Raw genomic sequence first — 17,652 nt, forward strand, 5'->3', positions numbered from 1 at the left:
GGCTTTATATGGCGGGGAGAGATGACATCCTGCATGGGGCATTATATGTGGGGGGAGTGACATCCTGCATGGGGCATTATATGAGGGGTGACATCCTGCATGGGGCATTATATGGGGGGGCAAGTGACATCCTGCATGGGGCATTATATGGGGAGGGGAAACAAGTAACATCCTGCATGGGGCATTATATGGGTGGGGGGGACATCCTGCATTGGGCATTATATGGGGGGGAGAGATGACATCCTGCATGGGGCATTATATGGGGGGGAGTGACATCCTGCATGGGGCATTATATGAGGGGTGACATCCTGCATGGGGCATTATATGGGGGGGCAAGTCACATCCTGCATGGGGCATTATATTGGGGGGGGGGACAAGTAACATCCTGCATGGGGCATTATATGGGTGGGGGGGACATCCTGCATTGGGCATTATATGGGGGGGAGAGATGACATCCTGCATGGGGCATTATATGAGGGGTGACATCCTGCATGGTACATTATATGGGGGGAAGGGACATCCTGCATAGGGCATTATATGGGGGGGAGAGGTGACATCCTGCAAGGGGCATTATTTGGGGGGTGCCATCCTGCATGGGGCATTATATGGAGGGGTGACATCCTGCATGGGGCATTATATGGGGGGGAGAAGTGATATCCTGCATGGGGCACTATATGGGGGGAGTGACATCCTGCATGGGGCATTATGTGGGGGGACAGCCTGCATGGAGCATTATATGGGGGCCAATATCCTGTATGGAGCGTTATAAGGGGACCAATATCCTGTACGGAGCGTTTTATGGGGGCCAGTATTCTGTATGGAGCGTTATATGGGGGCCAGTATTCCGTATGGAGCATTTTATGGGGGCCAGTATTCCGTTATTCCGTATGGAGAATTTTATGGTGGCCAGTATTCTGTATGGAGCATTTTATGGGGGCCAGTATACTGTATGGAGCGATTCGCCGGTTTCTGAGCTATTGTAGAATTTACAATAGATATCACTCATGTAATGTAAGAAGTGAAATCTTTGGCATTGTACTATATATATATATATATATATATATATATATATATATATATATATACACTGTTCAAAAAAATAAAGGGAACACTTAAACAACAGAATATAACTCCAAGTAAATCAAACTTCTGTGAAATCAAACTGTCAACTTAGGAAGCAACACTGATTGAGAATCAATTTCACATGCTGTTGTGCAAATGGAATAGACAATAGATGGAAATTATTGGCAATTATCAAGACACCCTCAATAAAGGAGTGGTTCTGCAGGTGGGGACCACAGACCACATCTCAGTACTAATGCTTTCTGGCTGATGTTTTGGTCACTTTTGAATGTTGGTTGTGCTTTCACACTTGTGGTAGCATGAGACGGACTCTACAACCCACAGAAGTTGCTCAGGTAGTGCAGCTCATCCAGGATGGCACATCAATGCGAGCTGTGGCAAGAAGGTTTGCTGTGTCTGTCAGCGTAGTGGCCAGAGGCTGGAGGCGCTACCAGGAGACAGGCCAGTACACCAGGTGACGTGGATGGGGCCGTAGGAGGGCAACAACCCAGCAGCAGGACCGCTACCTCCGCCTTTGTGCAAGGAGGAACAGGAGGAGCACTGCCAACGCCCTGCAAAATTACCTCCAGCAGGCCACAAATGTGCACGTATGTGCACAAACGGTTAGAAACCGACTCTATGAGGGTGGTATGAGGGCCCGAAGTCCACAGATAGGGGTTGTGCTCACAGCCCAACACTGTGCAGGACGCTAGGCATTTGTCACAGAACACCAGGATTGGCAAAGTCGCCACTGGCGCCCTGTTCTCTTCACAGATGAAAGCAGGTTCACACTGAGCACATGTGACAGATGTGACAGAGTCTGGAGACACCGTGGAGAGCGATCTGCTGCCTGCAACATCCTTCAGCATGACCGGTTTGGCAGTGGGTCAGTAATGGTGTGGGGTGGCATTTCTTTGGAGGGCCGCACAGCCCTCCATGTGCTCGCCAGAGGTAGCCTGACTGCCATTTGGTACCGAGATGAGATCCTCAGACCCCTTGTGAGACCATATGCTGGAGCGGCTGGCCTTGGGTTCCTCCTAAGGCAGGACAATTCCAGACCTCATGTGGCTGGAGTGTGTCAGCAGTTCTTGCAAGATGAAGGCATTGAAGCTATGGACTGGCCCGCCCGTTCCCCAGACCTGAATCCGATTGAGCACATCTGGCACATCATGTCTCGCTCCATCCACCAATGTCGCGTTGCACCACAGACTGTCCAGGAGTTGGCGGATGCTTTAGTCCAGGTATGTGAGGAGATCCCACAGGAGACCATCCGCAACCTCATCAGGAGCATGCCCAGGCGTTGTAGGGAGGTCATACAGGCACGTGGAGGCCACACACAATACTCAGCCTCATCAGGAGCATGCCCAGGCGTTGTAGGGAGGTCATACAGGCACGTGGAGGCCACACACAATACTCAGCCTCATCAGGAGCATGCCCAGGCGTTGTAGGGAGGTCATACAGGCACGTGGAGGCCACACACAATACTGAGCCTCATTTTGACTTGTTTTAAGGACATTACATCAAAGTTGGATCAGCCTGTAGTGTGTTTCTCCACTTTAATTTTGGGGGTGACTCCAAATCCAGGCATCCATTGGTTAATAAATTTGATTTCCATTGATGATTTTTGTGTGATTTTGTTGTCAGCACATTCAACTTTGTACAGAACAAAGTATTTAATGAGAATATTTCATTCATTCAGATCTAGGATGTGTTATTTCAGTGTTCCCTTTATTCTTTTGAGTAGTGTATATATACAGTACAGACCAAAAGTTTGGACACACCTTCTCATTTAAAGATTTTTCTGTATTTTCATGACTTTGAAAATTGTACATTCACACTGAAGGCTTCAAAACTATGAATTAACACATGTGGAATTATATACTTAACAAAAAAAGTGTGAAACAACTGAAAATATGTCTTATATTCTAGGTTCTTCAAAGTAGCCACCTTTTGCTTTGATGACTGCTTTGCACACTCTTGGCATCTTTAAATGAGAAGGTGTGTCCAAACTTTTGGTCTGTACTGTATATATATATATATATTATTATTATTATTATTATTATAGCGCCATTTATTCCATGGCACTTTACATGTGAAAAAGGGGTATAATACAAGAACAATTACAATAATCTTTAACACAATGTGACAGTGACTGGTACAGGAGGAGCGAGGACCCTGCCCGTGAGGGCTCACAGTCTACAAATATATATATATATTTCTCTGCGTTATCTGTGCATCATGAATCGTGGTATGTGTTAAAGGGGCCCAGAAAAACCTGGAGCCGGCGCTGATCCAAGTGCAGAAAAACCTGAAGACACGATCGCCATGATCTGATAAATCCATTTATCCAGCACCATGACAACCAGCACAGCAGTCCTGAGCACTGAGCCTCCTGGTCATGTGATCTGACTCCTCCCACACATGTGACACTGATCACATGGCTGTGACATCACCACAGGTCCTGTAAGCACAGAGCAGCCATATATCCAGTGTGCGGCTCTGCAGGCGGTGGAGGTATGTATGTATGTACATATAACGCTTATTTTGAGACAATTCCTCCATTGTTTTGTTTTTTTCTTTAATTTGACGCCATTCACCATGTGTTATTTATTCCAAAACTTTTTTAAGTTCCTTAATTATTCAAAGTAAAAAGATTTTTAATTGAAAAAAAAAAATGGGGGGGGGGTGGCAGGGTAATTAAACTTTTTTTTACATTTAATTAAAGCAGCATTCTGATGAAAATTGTTATCTTCCATCCCTCATGCAGTCTGCGCATGTATTAATATATTTACCGATTTCCGCCTTCTTCGGTTGTCAGCGCCGTTCCGGCCCCCTTCTGAATGTCCTTTACTGCAATAGTGAAGATCTATCCTTGCGATAGGTCATCAATAGAAGATTGATGGGGGATTGATACCTGACACCAAACTATTAGCTCCTTTCAGAGTTTGGTGGCCGGGTGCGTTCTGCAGGCAAAACAGTAAAAGGAAAGAAACCCAGAATCAGCAATGTGATTGGTGAACACTCCAGAAGTCAGTCTGACTACCCGGACCACACAGCATCACTTTCTCTATGTCTTGCGACAGCCTTGATGTCTGTGATATAACTTGTTGGGAATAACCAGGGATGTACATAGAAATCATGGAGCCTCGTATCAAAAATCCTAATTGGGGCCCCCCTTGAAGATAATATTTGCAGTCTAGGCGGGGCAAAGTGCTTAGGTGCAGTCACAAAAGAGCATACCTCTCAACCAAGAGGGACACGTATTTTAACACAAACACAGTAATTTTGCCTGTCTTGAGGCCCCTTAGTGTTCTTACAATACCACTTTCATGGTACCATAGAGTATGACGCCCCCAAAAATGCCACTTACATACAGTATGATTAACTCACGGTGCCAACATAGTATGATGTCCTTAAAGTGCCCCCCCACACAGTATGATGCCCCCAGTCACACCCCCACAGTAAAGTTCCTAAACACAGTGTGACGACTCCCATAGTCATCCTTCTCCTCCCCACCTGCCGTATGATGGCCCCCATAGCTTTCTACGAAATATAGTTCAGTGCTGCGACCCAGATGCTCAGGGTGAAAGTTGCAGCATAAAGCCTATGGCTCCTTATTCCACCATTGTTTTCAATTGTATCTGCATCCTGTGGATGGACACACTATTGAAATTGAAACATTGGGTGGATAGAGGGGCAGTGCGTCCCATTCCTCTGACTCATGGGACCGCGTGGTACACCACTAGGAATGACCCATCGAGGTTGTGTGTACACTTATTGATTTGGCACCTTTTTGCCACAATTCCAAAGATGTAGAAAAGTTGGTAATTATGATGTAACTAGATCCTCATGGTTCCTCTCCTGAATCCCTATTGAATTCTTTGCCTTTTTGAATTTTTGCCTTTTTTTCTTGAGTGACTTCAGTATTTCATGTAGTGACCATCTATATCATTGTCAATGTAGTGGCACCAGTTTTCTGGAGTAGATGGGTTGAATATCTCCACAATTAGAAGGTGCACCGTATTCTTCAATAGACAAGCCCAATCGTGTTGAATACAGCGCACACTACACCAGGTATGTGTGACTTCCTACAAACCACCCTAAAAGAGGTTGTCCTTTACTGCAATAGTGAAGATCTATCCTTGCGATAGGTCATCAATAGAAGATTGATGGGGGATTGATACCTGACACCAAACTATTAGCTCCTTCCAGAGTTTGGTGGCCGGGTGCGTTCTGCAGGAAAAACATTAAAAGGAAAGAAACCCAGAATCAGCAACGTGATTGATGAACACTCCAGAAGTCAGAGCCCCACCAATCATTAAGTCAAAGCATGACCTAGTGATCTGTCCTCACATAACAAGATTACACCCCTTTAAATGTTTTCCCTTATTATCTTGAGTAATTGTATTTTCTACAAGGGATTTTGTATGATTTTACATTGGTTCATCTTTCTTTTCAGATTCTGACAATATCGGACCCTTTCAGTGGAGATATTTGATATAAGAGAATTTTCCTGATTGATCCATCGAAGATGGACAGAATCAGAGACAGAAATGTGGCAGAGACTATACTAAATCTCACCCTAGAGATCCTCTTCCGGCTTACAGGAGAGGTGAGAGATAATGGTGACGTCACATTACATCAGCTATGGTAATAACAGATGATATGTCTGGAGAGGTGAGGACTCTGGAAATGTCTGTAATGATATTTTTTACTGTATCTCCATACACAGGATTACACGGTGAAGAAGACCTCTAGTGATCGCTGTCAGGCCCCTGTGTCTGAAGGATGGGAAGGAACTCTGAGCTCAATCCTAGGTCCTCCACCGCACCCCCAGATACATGAGGACATCAATGACCAGAAGATCCTAGAACTGACCTACAAGATGATTGAGCTGCTGACTGGAGAGGTGACACTGCTGGGAATGCTGGGACATTATACAGTGACGCTATGAAGGGATCGGGGGATGACGGTATCATTGTATGTGTCAGGTTCCTATAAGGTGTCAGGATGTCACCGTCTACTTCTCCATGGAGGAGTGGGAGTATCTAGAAGGACACAAGGATCGGTACAAGGACGTCATGATGGAGGAGCACCGGCCCCGCACATCACCAGGTAATAGACAGGACTAAATACACATGTCTGTTAAAGGGGGTTGGTAGATTTATGAAAATCTTGAAGTCATTGTTCAGCCACTGAAAAAAAAATGATAAAACGCTTTCAGAATGATAAAAGGGTAAATAATATTCGCCTCACTGATCCTCACTGTTCTCATTTTAACCCTTCCTGGGTACCCTTGAGGGTCTCTGTACTTGTATTTATGGTCCAGACTGACATGTGACCTCCTCCATCAATCACTGGAACAGGAGCAGTGGTCGTCACAGCGGCCAATTATGAGACCTCTCTGCATCCTCCAATGTAACACTCAGAATCCGGATTTAGTTTTTTTTTATTTTCTTCCTCTACAAAAACAAATATGAAATAGAATTAACATAAATGCTGCCCTGTGATGCAGAGTGATTGCTTGGTCACATGCTTCTCTATATTATGGATGGGAGTGGCGTGTGATCAGAAGATACAGCTGTTGTATAGAGGTTGCGTGGCTTCTGAAGGAGCAAAAATAAAGCAAAACATATTGTTACAATCATTGGGTTTTCGAAAGTGAATCTGTCAGTAAAATTAAGCCATCTAAACCGCGTATATGGGTATGCAGGCATTAAAAATGTAAATTCATCCACACCTTTATATTTTTTATATGTTGCCGAATTCCCGAGTAATTAGTACTTTGATTTATATGCAAATGAGGTGTAAAGTGCTCTGGGCGTGACCTAGCACTTCTTGAACCTGTGCCTCTCCAGCTTGGTTCCCCGCCCAGCAGCAGACTCTTTATTTTATCATTTATGTGTTTCCTACAGTAAGAACCAGTAAGAGGACGACGCCAGAGAGACATCCCAGACCTCAGGACTGTTCACGGGATTATCAGGTAGGTGGAGTTGTAGGAATCTGATGTAGGCGGCTGTGCAGGTCGTGTGTTCTGCCAATCTCCATTATTATATGATTTTTACATGGCGGAAGAGGCAGATGACCACAGACATTACAGATTGTCTTTATCTCCTCACACTTTTATGGCTATGGAACAGGTTGGATAAGGAAGGAATAAGGAACTGACTGGTTGGATTTATACAGGAGACCTGCAGATATTTTCCCGTACCGGTCGTTCTGCTAATTAACGATATTTTCTGGTCCTCTTTTCATTTGCGACATCTCCAAGTATCTGGCAACTTTTACAATTTTACAATCTTTATTTTTCAGTTTTTGAATCAGGCTGAAGTTCAGAACCAGAGAAATACTACAGATATTATGGAAAAAGAAGAGACATATGTGAGGAGTGATGAGCAGGGTAAAATGGAGATTCCTACAGATAACGCATCGGGTGAGTGATATTGATACCATTTAGGGGTAGATACGATGTTTTGATCGCCTCTTACTGCACTTTATTGCAATGTTGCCTCGACCCAAATAAATGTAATTCTGGAGTTTCAAATTTATTTTTCTCTTTACGCCACTTAGCAATTGGATTAATTTATTTTATATTTTAATAGATCGGACTTTTACAGATGCAGTGATACCAAATATGTGTTATTTCTTTTAATTGTTATATTTTTAATGGGGCAAAAGGGGGATGAGTTAAACCTTTTTTATTTATTTTTTTCATGTTTTTAAAAACATTTTTTTTTAGTTTTTATTGGTCCCCTTAGGGGACTTGAGGCTGCGATCATCTGATCGCTTGTGCTATACATAGCAGTGCGTCAACACTATAGCAAAAATCACTCTATAGTCTCCTATAAACGCCAGCTACAGGCTGGTTTTCATAGTACAAATCTCATGACAAGCACAGAGGTCTTCAGCAGACCCCCGGCTGTCATGGCAACCCATCAGCACCCCGCGATCAAGTCACGGGCGGTCTGATGGGTGCGTAAAATGACGCACCCCCTGCCGGCGCCATATTAAATGCCCCTGTCTCAGTTTGACAGCGACATTTCATAGGTTAACAGTCGCAGGTTAAGCTCTGTGACTGTTAGAGGCAGATCATGGGCTGAATAATTCAACCATCATCTGCTGGGAAAAATGCAGACTTGATATGCGGTCCCGCATCAAAGTCAGGGACATGACATATGACGTAAATGGACGTCATATATCATGAAGGGGTTAAAAGGAAACTAATCTACAATTTTTAGGGGATTAAACCGATACCATAAAACTCCTTAATAACGTTCTAAAAATGCCTTTGTTTAACCCCATCAGGACCAGTTTTTGATTTGGAGCTTTCGTTTTTTTCTCTCCTTTTCTTTAAAATCCACACCACTTTTATTTTTCGTTCATCTTAGGGCTGTTTCTCGGCAGGACGATTTGTAATTTTTAGAATATAATAGAGTGGAAAAGGGAAAAATATTCCAAATAAGGTGAAATGGAGAATAAAACACAATTCTATAGTTTTTTTGGGTTCCCTTTTTACGGCTTTCATTGTGCGGCAAAAAAGTGATTCTTTAAGTCTCAACAGTTACAGAGATACTAAGAATGAAATAGAATCTGGTAAGAAGTTGACATTTACGGCTTCTGATGGCTTCTCACATCCTAATGGAATATGCTTCTGTGCCTTTGGACATAATATGGCATCTGCGGCTTCCCCTGGGATTGTGATGCCAAAGCTCCCTCTCTTTCACTCTTCTAACTTCTCGGTACAAGCACCGACACAGAAGCGGAGAGTTCAGGGCGGTCCAGAATTAGCTTGAACTCTTTAGATACAACAGTCTTTAACATCTCCAGCATCTAAGGTGTTTGACAGTGGTTGTCTGGTTATGGGCACCCCACAATTCAATCAATCATCGGTGGTGATGCTCTACTATGGCGGCTAAGGACCTGACTATGACCCCAGATCAGTAATAGATATCTGCCTTATAAACCATGTCAGAGTCATGGTCCAATATTTTGCCTCTTAGTTTTATGCTAACAGGCAATAATGCTTTGGAATATTATAAATTTGGTATCATCGTAATTTCACTGATCTGGAGAATTATATCGTCATGTTGTTTTAATTCTGCACAATGAACATCGTAAAAATACCCGGAGCCGGATCGCTTGGGGGTTGTAGTCTCAGTGTGGCGGTGACCCGGTCCGTGCCCAGGGCGGTCAAACCAGTGGCAGTCTTAGGTAATAACAATGTCCGACTACGCCACCCGTGGATTGCGATCAGTGGGGACCGCCGCTGCGCTGCAGACCGCTGAGGCTGATGTTGTTTGCGCAGCCGAGTATGGGATAACTCCCCACGGGAGAAGTATTGCCTCAGGGCAGCTAAGGTGGATGATGGGAGTAATGGTGTGAGCGTCCCAGTCCTGATGGTTCTGGTGTGGCGATGAAACACAGAGACTTGTAATTGCAGTTTCCAATGCTTTACTCACAGTTGTTATTTGGTCAATCCTGCAGGCGATGACGGCCCAAGCCGTGCTGCGTCCACCAGGTGAGGGACTCGGTCAACTCCCAGGCAATTCCAGAGCATGGCTCAGGGCTCCCTTCTCTTCCTTTCTCTGGCCGTCCCCACCAGTGACCCACCTTTGTCCGGCTCCCTCGGGCCTTCTATTGGCGAAACCTATCTCCGGTCTCCCTGACCCTATATGGTATGCCTTCCTGGTGGATGTAGTGAGGGGTCGCACCAAGATGTGGTAACAACCTCCGGTCTTTGGCTGAGGAATTTGTTGCCTCCACCAATTTGGGTTCCGGTACCCTGTTCTGCCAACCCGTCACCTGCAGTCTCCTGGGTCCTTAGGGTTCCCTCTGTCCTCGTGTCTCTGGGCCTTTCTCTGTGTTCCTGTTCCTTGTTTCCTTTCTTACTTTCCTTTCTGTTCTTTCTCCTCTCTCTCTCTCTCAGGCTCCGGCCTCCTGACAAGGCCTGCCCGTGGAGCAGAGCCCATGCAGCAGCTCTGCTCCCTGTCACCACTCCTCTCTGAACTCACTGACTGACTCTAAGATGGTGCCCACCTTATATACCTCCTTCTAACACCCGAGCCCAGGTGACTAGCAACCAATGGGCTCCTACCTATGCTCAGAGACCCACCCCTATCTGCTCCTACACCACTGGGTGTACTTTCCCCTCCCCACTCCAGTCAGGGACAGATGCTGTCATGCCTGCACTTATGTCTAGTGGGAGCACCGTTGAGCTGTCCCTCGGAAATGGGGTGTGTGTGGTGCATGCAGCCTACCGAGCCTTGGTCCACACTCCATCCTTACCCGGGAGTGGAATATCACACCTCTGGTTTGAGGTGCAATACCCCTGTAGCAGCCGAGCCCTCGGAGTGCTACAATACATTGTACAGTGTAATTTTATAAATGTAGAAAATTTTGGAATTCTCAAACTTTGAATTGTTATGCCCTTAAACCGAGTGACATACTCGAGTCCCCGTCCTGCATGTTTCACGTTTGTTAGACACCCAAAAAAACATGTGGGGATTGCTCGTGTATGACAGGCAGTCCCCGCTTGTTTTTTTTGGACTGTATAACAGCCGTGAAACATGAGGGGCGGGGACTCAAGCATGTCACTCGAGCACCCTTGATACTCGGTGCATACCCGAGCACCCAATGCAAACTCAAGTAGTGAGCACTTGCGCTCAATACTAGTCACCATATCGTCATCATTTTTTATTTTCTTTACTCTTGAAAAAATCCTAACCCTAACCCAAACACATCCTTAACCCTATCCTGAGGGATCCATTCACTATAGTGAGGCAGCAGACTTACTCTGGACACTGTCTGGTCTCTGTTTAGCAGTGTCCTTTTTTTCAGAGGTTCACAAAACTGTGTCTGACAGCACTTTTATGCATGCCTAATAAAAAGATGGACACCGTGGGAGTACAGGCCAGACAGAGTCCACGGTGCCTCCATCTGCCACACTACGGGAAATCTTCTGCCGGGGGTTCCGTCGACATCACGTATTTCAGAGATTTACACGGAAACCCCGGTGTAAGCACTCAGCGCAGAATAGATGTGAGCCGAGCCTTACTGCGCCTTACTACGCAGAATGAACAAATCAGCAGCAGGTGAAGAATTGGTTTTATTTTTTACGCCGTTCCTCGTGCAGTATAAGTGATTAGACGACTTTATTCTTTGGGTCGGTGCGATTACAGCAATACCAGATTTATAGCAGGTTTTTATGATTGACAGCTGTCACACACTAAAAGACCTTTTTTCTGTGCAGACTAGTTTTTGCATCGCCATATTTTGGGAGCTATAATTTTTTTTCCCATATTTCGGCCGACAAAGTCATTTAAGGGCTTGTATTTTGCGGGACAAGTTGACGTTTTAATTGGTACCATTTTCGGGCACGTGACATTTTTTGATCGTTTTCTATTCTGATTTTTGGGAGGCAGAATAAACAAAAAGCAACAATTCAGGAATTGTTTTTTTGAAGGTTTTTTTATGCCGTTCCGCGTGTGGTAAAATTAATAAGGCAGCGTTTTTCCTCGGGTCAGTACGTTTACAGCGATACTGATATATTTTTTTTATTTTTTGGCGCTTTTACACAATAAAAACTTTTATAGAAAAAATAATTTTTTCGTATCGCTTTATTCTGAGAGCTATAACTTTATTTTTGGCTGATGGAGCTGTATGGCAGCTTGTTTTTTTGCGGACAAGATTTTCACTAACATTCGTCTTTTTGATTGCGTTTTATGCCATTTTTTGTTCGGGGGTATTATGATAAAGAATCATTTTTTGCTTCTTTTTTTTTTTTTTTTTTTACTGTGTAAAGGGGTTAACTAGTGAGACAGTTTTTATAGGTCAGGTCATTCCGGATGCTGCGATACCAAATATATGTACTTTTATTTTTTTTTCATAATAATATTTAGTTATGGGTACAGTATATTATTATTTATTTTGATTATTTTTTCATTTTTTTTTATATTTTTACAATTTTTTTTCACTTTCTGACACTTTCTTTAACTTTTATACTTTGTCACACTATGGGACTTTCATTTTTTGCAGGCTGATCGCTTGCATAGCATAGGGATGCAGCAGCATCCTGATACTATGCAAGCTGTCAGTTCCGCACTTGCACAAGTTAGATCATGCACTGCACACGATCTATCTAACTTCCTGATGCCTGGTGACCCGGATGTCATCATGACGACATTTGGTCACAATGGCAACGATCGGGACCCCGTGCTAAAAGCGCGGGGTCTCCGATCCAAGGAAAGATCCTTTCGGTGCTTCACAGGAATTAAAGCAATATGGAAGGAAAACAAGAAAATTTTAATTTCTTTCACAAAAATGTACATTTTCAAATTTTACATTTTCACAAGGGTAACAGGAGAAAATGAACAATACAATTTGTTGTGCAATTTCTCCTGAGTACATCGATACTCCATATGTGGTGGAAAACTACTGATTAGACGCATTGGCAGGGCTCGGAAGGGAAGGAACACCATTGACTTTTGGAGCACGAATTTGACTATAATAGATAGCGGACGCTACATTGCGGTTACTGAGCCCCTGATGTGCGGAACTGGTGAAAACCCCTACAAGTGACCCCATTTTGGAACCATACCTCTCAAGGAATTTATCTAGTAGTGTGGTGAACACTTTGAACCCTCAGGTGCTTCACAAAATTTTGTAACGTTGCACCGTGAAAATAAAAAAATAAAATTTTCCCACAAAAATGTTGCTTTAGCCCCCAATTTTTCATTTTCACAAGGGTAACAGGAGATAGTGGATCATATAATTTGTTGTGAAATTTCTCCTTATTACGCTAATATGCTATAAGTGGTAGAAAACTACTGTTTTGGCACAAGGCATGGCTAGGAAGGGAAGGAGTGCCATTTCGTCTGGAATCGATTGCGGACGTGATGTCACATTTGAAAAGACCATGACATGCAAAAACAGCAGAAACCCCCATAAGTGACCCCATTTTGGAAACTACACATGTTGACACAGCCACTAACATGACAGACACCCAAAAGTGGCCCCATTTTACAAACTACACCTTTCAATTAATTTATTCTCAGGGTGCAGTGATCATATTGACACCAAGGGTGTGTCGCAGAAAAATTTGGTTTTCACCCCAGAATGAACATTTTCACACAGGGAAATGGGTAACAATGGCACAATTTGTCACACAGTTTCTGCTGAACGTGGGAATACCCAATACGTGGATGTACCATACTGCTTGGACACACGACGAGACTCAGGAGCACAGATATTCCTACAATAGTTTGTGGACTCCTTATACCAGAGCCCCTAAGTGCCAGTAAAGCACATTATCCCCTCATGTGACCCCATTTTAGAAATTACACCCTTCTGGGAATTTATCTACAGGTATAGTGATGATTTTGACTCCATGTTTTTTTTTTTCCAGAAACAAGCAGTATTGGATGTTGCTGAGTGAAAATTGCGTTTTTATTGGTACCATTTTTGGCCACATAACATTTTTTGATCGCTTTCTATTCCAATTTTTGGAGGTAGAATGAACATAAGTCAGCAATTCAGGGAATATTTATTTTTATGCCGTTCACCGTGTGGTAAAATTGATAAGGCAGCTTTATTCTTTGGGTCAGTACAATTACAGCGATAACACATTTATATCAATTTTTTTTTCTGTCTTACGACTTTTACACAATCAAAACAATTTTATAAAAAAATAATTGTTTTTACATCGCTGTATTCTGAGAGCTGTAACTTTTTATTATTCCACTGACTGAACTGAGTGGGGGCTTATTTTTTCTGGGACAAGATGACGTTTTCAGTGATACCATTTTCATTCCACTCTTTTTCAGCAGTATGATGAAAAATCATCGTTTTTTGCCATGTTATTTATTTATTTTTTATGTTGTTTACTGAAGGTGTTAAATAGTGTGACAATTTTATAGATCGAGTCATTCTGGAAGGGCAATACCAAATATGTGTACTTTTTTTGCTTATTTTTGTTTTTAAATAAATATAAGTATTTATTGGTATAATACTTTTTTTCATATTTTTGTTCTTTATTTTGTGATAAATATTATTTTTTTACAATTTTGTTAAACTTTTTTTTTATCACTTTTGTACTCAGTCCCTTTATGGGACTTTAACTTTTATTACTCTGAACACTGGTATAATGCATTGCTCCAGCATTGCAATACATTAGACCTGTCAGTGTTACATCAGCAGACCGCCTTTTAGATCATGCTTCTGGCATGGTCTAACAGGCCACCATAGCTGGCAGACCCAGAGGTCAATTTCTGCCATGGCAAGATGGCAACCATCGGGCCCACGTGATTGCATCACAGAGCTGTTAATCAGGTGGAAAAAGGAAGCCCCCTACCTCTCCTAACATTCTAAATTCTGCGATCAACTGTCACTTAGGCTGAGCTCCCGGCAGCGATCAAGCTGGCACCACTCCTGTGCTCGCATAATCACCATGATGTACCGGTACGTTCAAATGCGGGAACGCACTGCAAAATATGATGTAAGTCATATGTCGGGAAGGGGTTAAGCTCTTCAAATTTTTTTAATATTTATTTTGAAACTAATTAAACCTATAAGGATAAGCTATCTTTATGGTAAGGAGATAAAAAACAGGAGATCGTCAGCATATGCTGCAACCTTACGAATTGTGGTTCTAAGTGCAATTATATTGGGCAAAATGTTATAAAATAGCAACACAATTTTAATGTTTTATTATTCAAAAATACTAAAATTAGCTTTACTTTTTGGCAGATGACTGTACAAGAAGCTCAGAGAGACATGAGACATTGGATTTTAAAGGTTATAATCGAGATATCATACAAGCTGCACATGAAGAACTTTTCAATATCCCTGATATACCCTCATCCTCTAATTCATCACACAATAAACAAAATAAAATTCACAGAAGGGGTGAAAAACATCAAGTGTCTCCTACAAGTGTGAAGCCATTTTCATGTTCAAAATGTGGAAAATGTTTTAACCAGAAATCACACCTTGTTAGACATCAGAGAAATCACACATGTGAGAAGCCGTATTCATGCCCAGAAAGTGGAAAATATTTTACAAATCAATCAAATCTTGTTATACATGTGAGAAATCACACCCAGGAGAAGGCATTTTCATGTTTAGAATGTGGGAAATACTGTAACCAGAAATCAGATCTTGTTAGACATCAGAGAAGTCACTCAGGGGACAAGCCATATTCATGCCCAAAATGCGGGAAAGATTTTACACGTCAGTCAGGTCTTGTCATACATGAAAGAAGGCACACAGGGGAGAAGCCATATATGTGTTCAGAATGTGGGAAAAATTTTATCCAGAGGTCAGATCTTGTTATACATCAGAGAATTCACACAGGTGAGAAGCCGTATTCATGTTCAGAATGTGGAAAATGTTTTAACAAGAAATCGCATCTTGTGATACATCAGAGAATTCACACGGGTGAGAAGCCGTATTCATGTTTACAATGTGGGAAATATTTTAACCAAAAATCACATCTTGTTAATCACCAGAGAATTCACACGGGGGAGAAGCCGTATTCATGTTCTGAATGTGGGAAATGTTTTACCCGCAAATTAAGTCTTCAAGTGCATCAAAAAATTGCATGTAATTTATGAAATGTATGTAATTACCAATAAACATCTTTTAAGCCAATAGAATACATGTTCATCGGGTGATGAGTCTGGAAATTTCGAGGACATTTTTGGGCTGTTTAAAATTATATTTTCATAGGGAATGGACTGCGGTAAAAAAAACCATGAATTGCATTTCTGCCAGACTCATGATGAGGGAAAACTATATAAGAGAAGATGATTTTGTGTCCTCTTGGCGATTGGTATACATGAAATTTCCTGTTGCAGAGGTCTCTGTTGCCTTCTGGCCGAAGGTACTGCCTCAGTTGAAGATGAAATGGGACCCATAATCTTGATGCAGATCTTATTCCCATGGGACTACTTAACCCAGACTAGTCTCAGTAGATTCCTTGACTGTTGGAGTTTACAATAAATATCCTAATCAAATTCCTCTTAGCAGCTCTCTTGCGCCTCCACAAGGATGTGTATTTTAAAAAATCAAATTGCTGAAAATTTTCAAAAATTGTTTTTCTTTTTAAATTGTAACAAATTACATCTATAGATACAAAAAAAATGGTTTGGTACCATGTTAGCCAGTTGACAAAGGATTGCTCTCAGTGGGAAAAACAATATAATCTTGTAGTTATGATACCTTTTAATGGCTAACAAAAATAAAATAAATGATGTTACAAAGCAAGTTTTCGAGACTTCTTAGGACTTTTCCTCAGGCATGGTATAATAAAGTTTCTGAAGAAACACAAATATATGCAAAAAAAAAAAAAAAAGCAGAGGCATGGATAATTGCGGATAAAATTCTGGAATCTATAAGATTTAGAGGAAGATTGCAATATTTGGTGCAATGGAAGGGTTACAGACCAGAAGATAATTCATGGGAGCCGGAGTGCAAAGTCCATGAACCCAGGCTTACAAGAACCTTTAATCAGAGACAGCCAGAGAAAACAGGGCCTGAGATGTCCAGAGGCCTTCTTAGAAGGAGTGGACCACTGTCAGGACTTGAACCCAGCAGCTCTTGTGCACCAGGCAGCAGCTCTACCCTCTGAGCTATTCAGCTTGCTGAACAGTTCCTTGCTAGCCCAGATTCTAGTACCTGTGTTGTTCCTGATTGGCTCCACCCTGTGTTGTTCTTGATTGGCTTCATCATGTGATTTCCTGATTGCACACCCTATATAAACCTGGCCTGGCACTTCCTTCCTTGTGAGATTACTGAACTCCCAGCCTTTTGTCAAGCTCTCCTTTCACCTGCTGCCTCATCCAAGACTATACTGCTGTTCCTGTGTACCAACCTCTGGCTATTCCCCGAATATGCTACCTGCTGGTGCTGCCCCTAGTGATTCCAATACCACTACTCCAACCAAGGTCCGTTCCTAATAACAGATGTATTTCTATATAAGAGTATAATCTGCCTGTGGGTTCAGAGCCTGCAATGTAGCCTCAAACATACAAAATCCTCCCATTCATGTCAGTGGAGGCTGTGGCCTTTAGCTTTAGATGCTGGCTGCAATAGTACACACGTTGTGTGTTTGATTAATTAGGAGATCAAATCTCAAGCAAATAAAATAATTGCTTATCTAATTAATGCAAATGAGTGCAGATTCCAGTCCTGCCCTCCGAAGAGACGGAACTATGAAGACGTTGCATGGAGAGAAGTGAGTACTGCAAGTTGGACAAAGCCCTGACCTGCCCTGGACAAATCAGGACAGTCCCGCTTCATCCAGGACAGTTGGAAGCTATGGTAACACTGTCCTCACCAGTCTAAAATAGCAAAATAGCTTCAGGGCAGAGAGCAAGAACGTAGAACGTCATGCTCTTTCTCTATTCTTTGTTGCACCATGATCAGTTGCACTAATGTTAATGTGAGGAAGATGACATTGTTGACTTGTATTTGCGCCTTTAAGAGTCTTTTATAGTTTTCAAGACTATTCTTGGGTCTGACATTTAAAATGTCAGGGATGAATATCGCTATTTGTTTCTGGTATCATGTAAATGGTCTTCAAACAAATGAATG

General features: G+C 42.5%; 1 protein-coding gene across 1 annotated transcript in view; it reads left to right on the top strand.

The window, feature by feature from the left end:
* Positions 1–15,992, top strand: part of LOC141271571 (uncharacterized) — a 101,008-nt gene extending 85,016 nt beyond the window's left edge. The window contains exons 12-13 of the mRNA XM_073681619.1: positions 10,902–10,913; positions 15,165–15,992. Coding sequence (XP_073537720.1) covers positions 10,902–10,913; positions 15,165–15,671 — 519 coding nt within the window. The 3' untranslated portion in view covers positions 15,672–15,992. The remainder of the gene's footprint in view (positions 1–10,901; positions 10,914–15,164) is intronic.
* The last annotated feature ends 1,660 nt before the right edge of the window (positions 15,993–17,652 follow it).

Source organism: Phyllobates terribilis, unplaced genomic scaffold (genome assembly GCF_046119375.1).
Source record: "Phyllobates terribilis strain yellow unplaced genomic scaffold, ASM4611937v1 Scaffold_5__5_contigs__length_657084704, whole genome shotgun sequence".
NCBI classification, from domain to species: Eukaryota; Metazoa; Chordata; class Amphibia; order Anura; family Dendrobatidae; genus Phyllobates; species Phyllobates terribilis.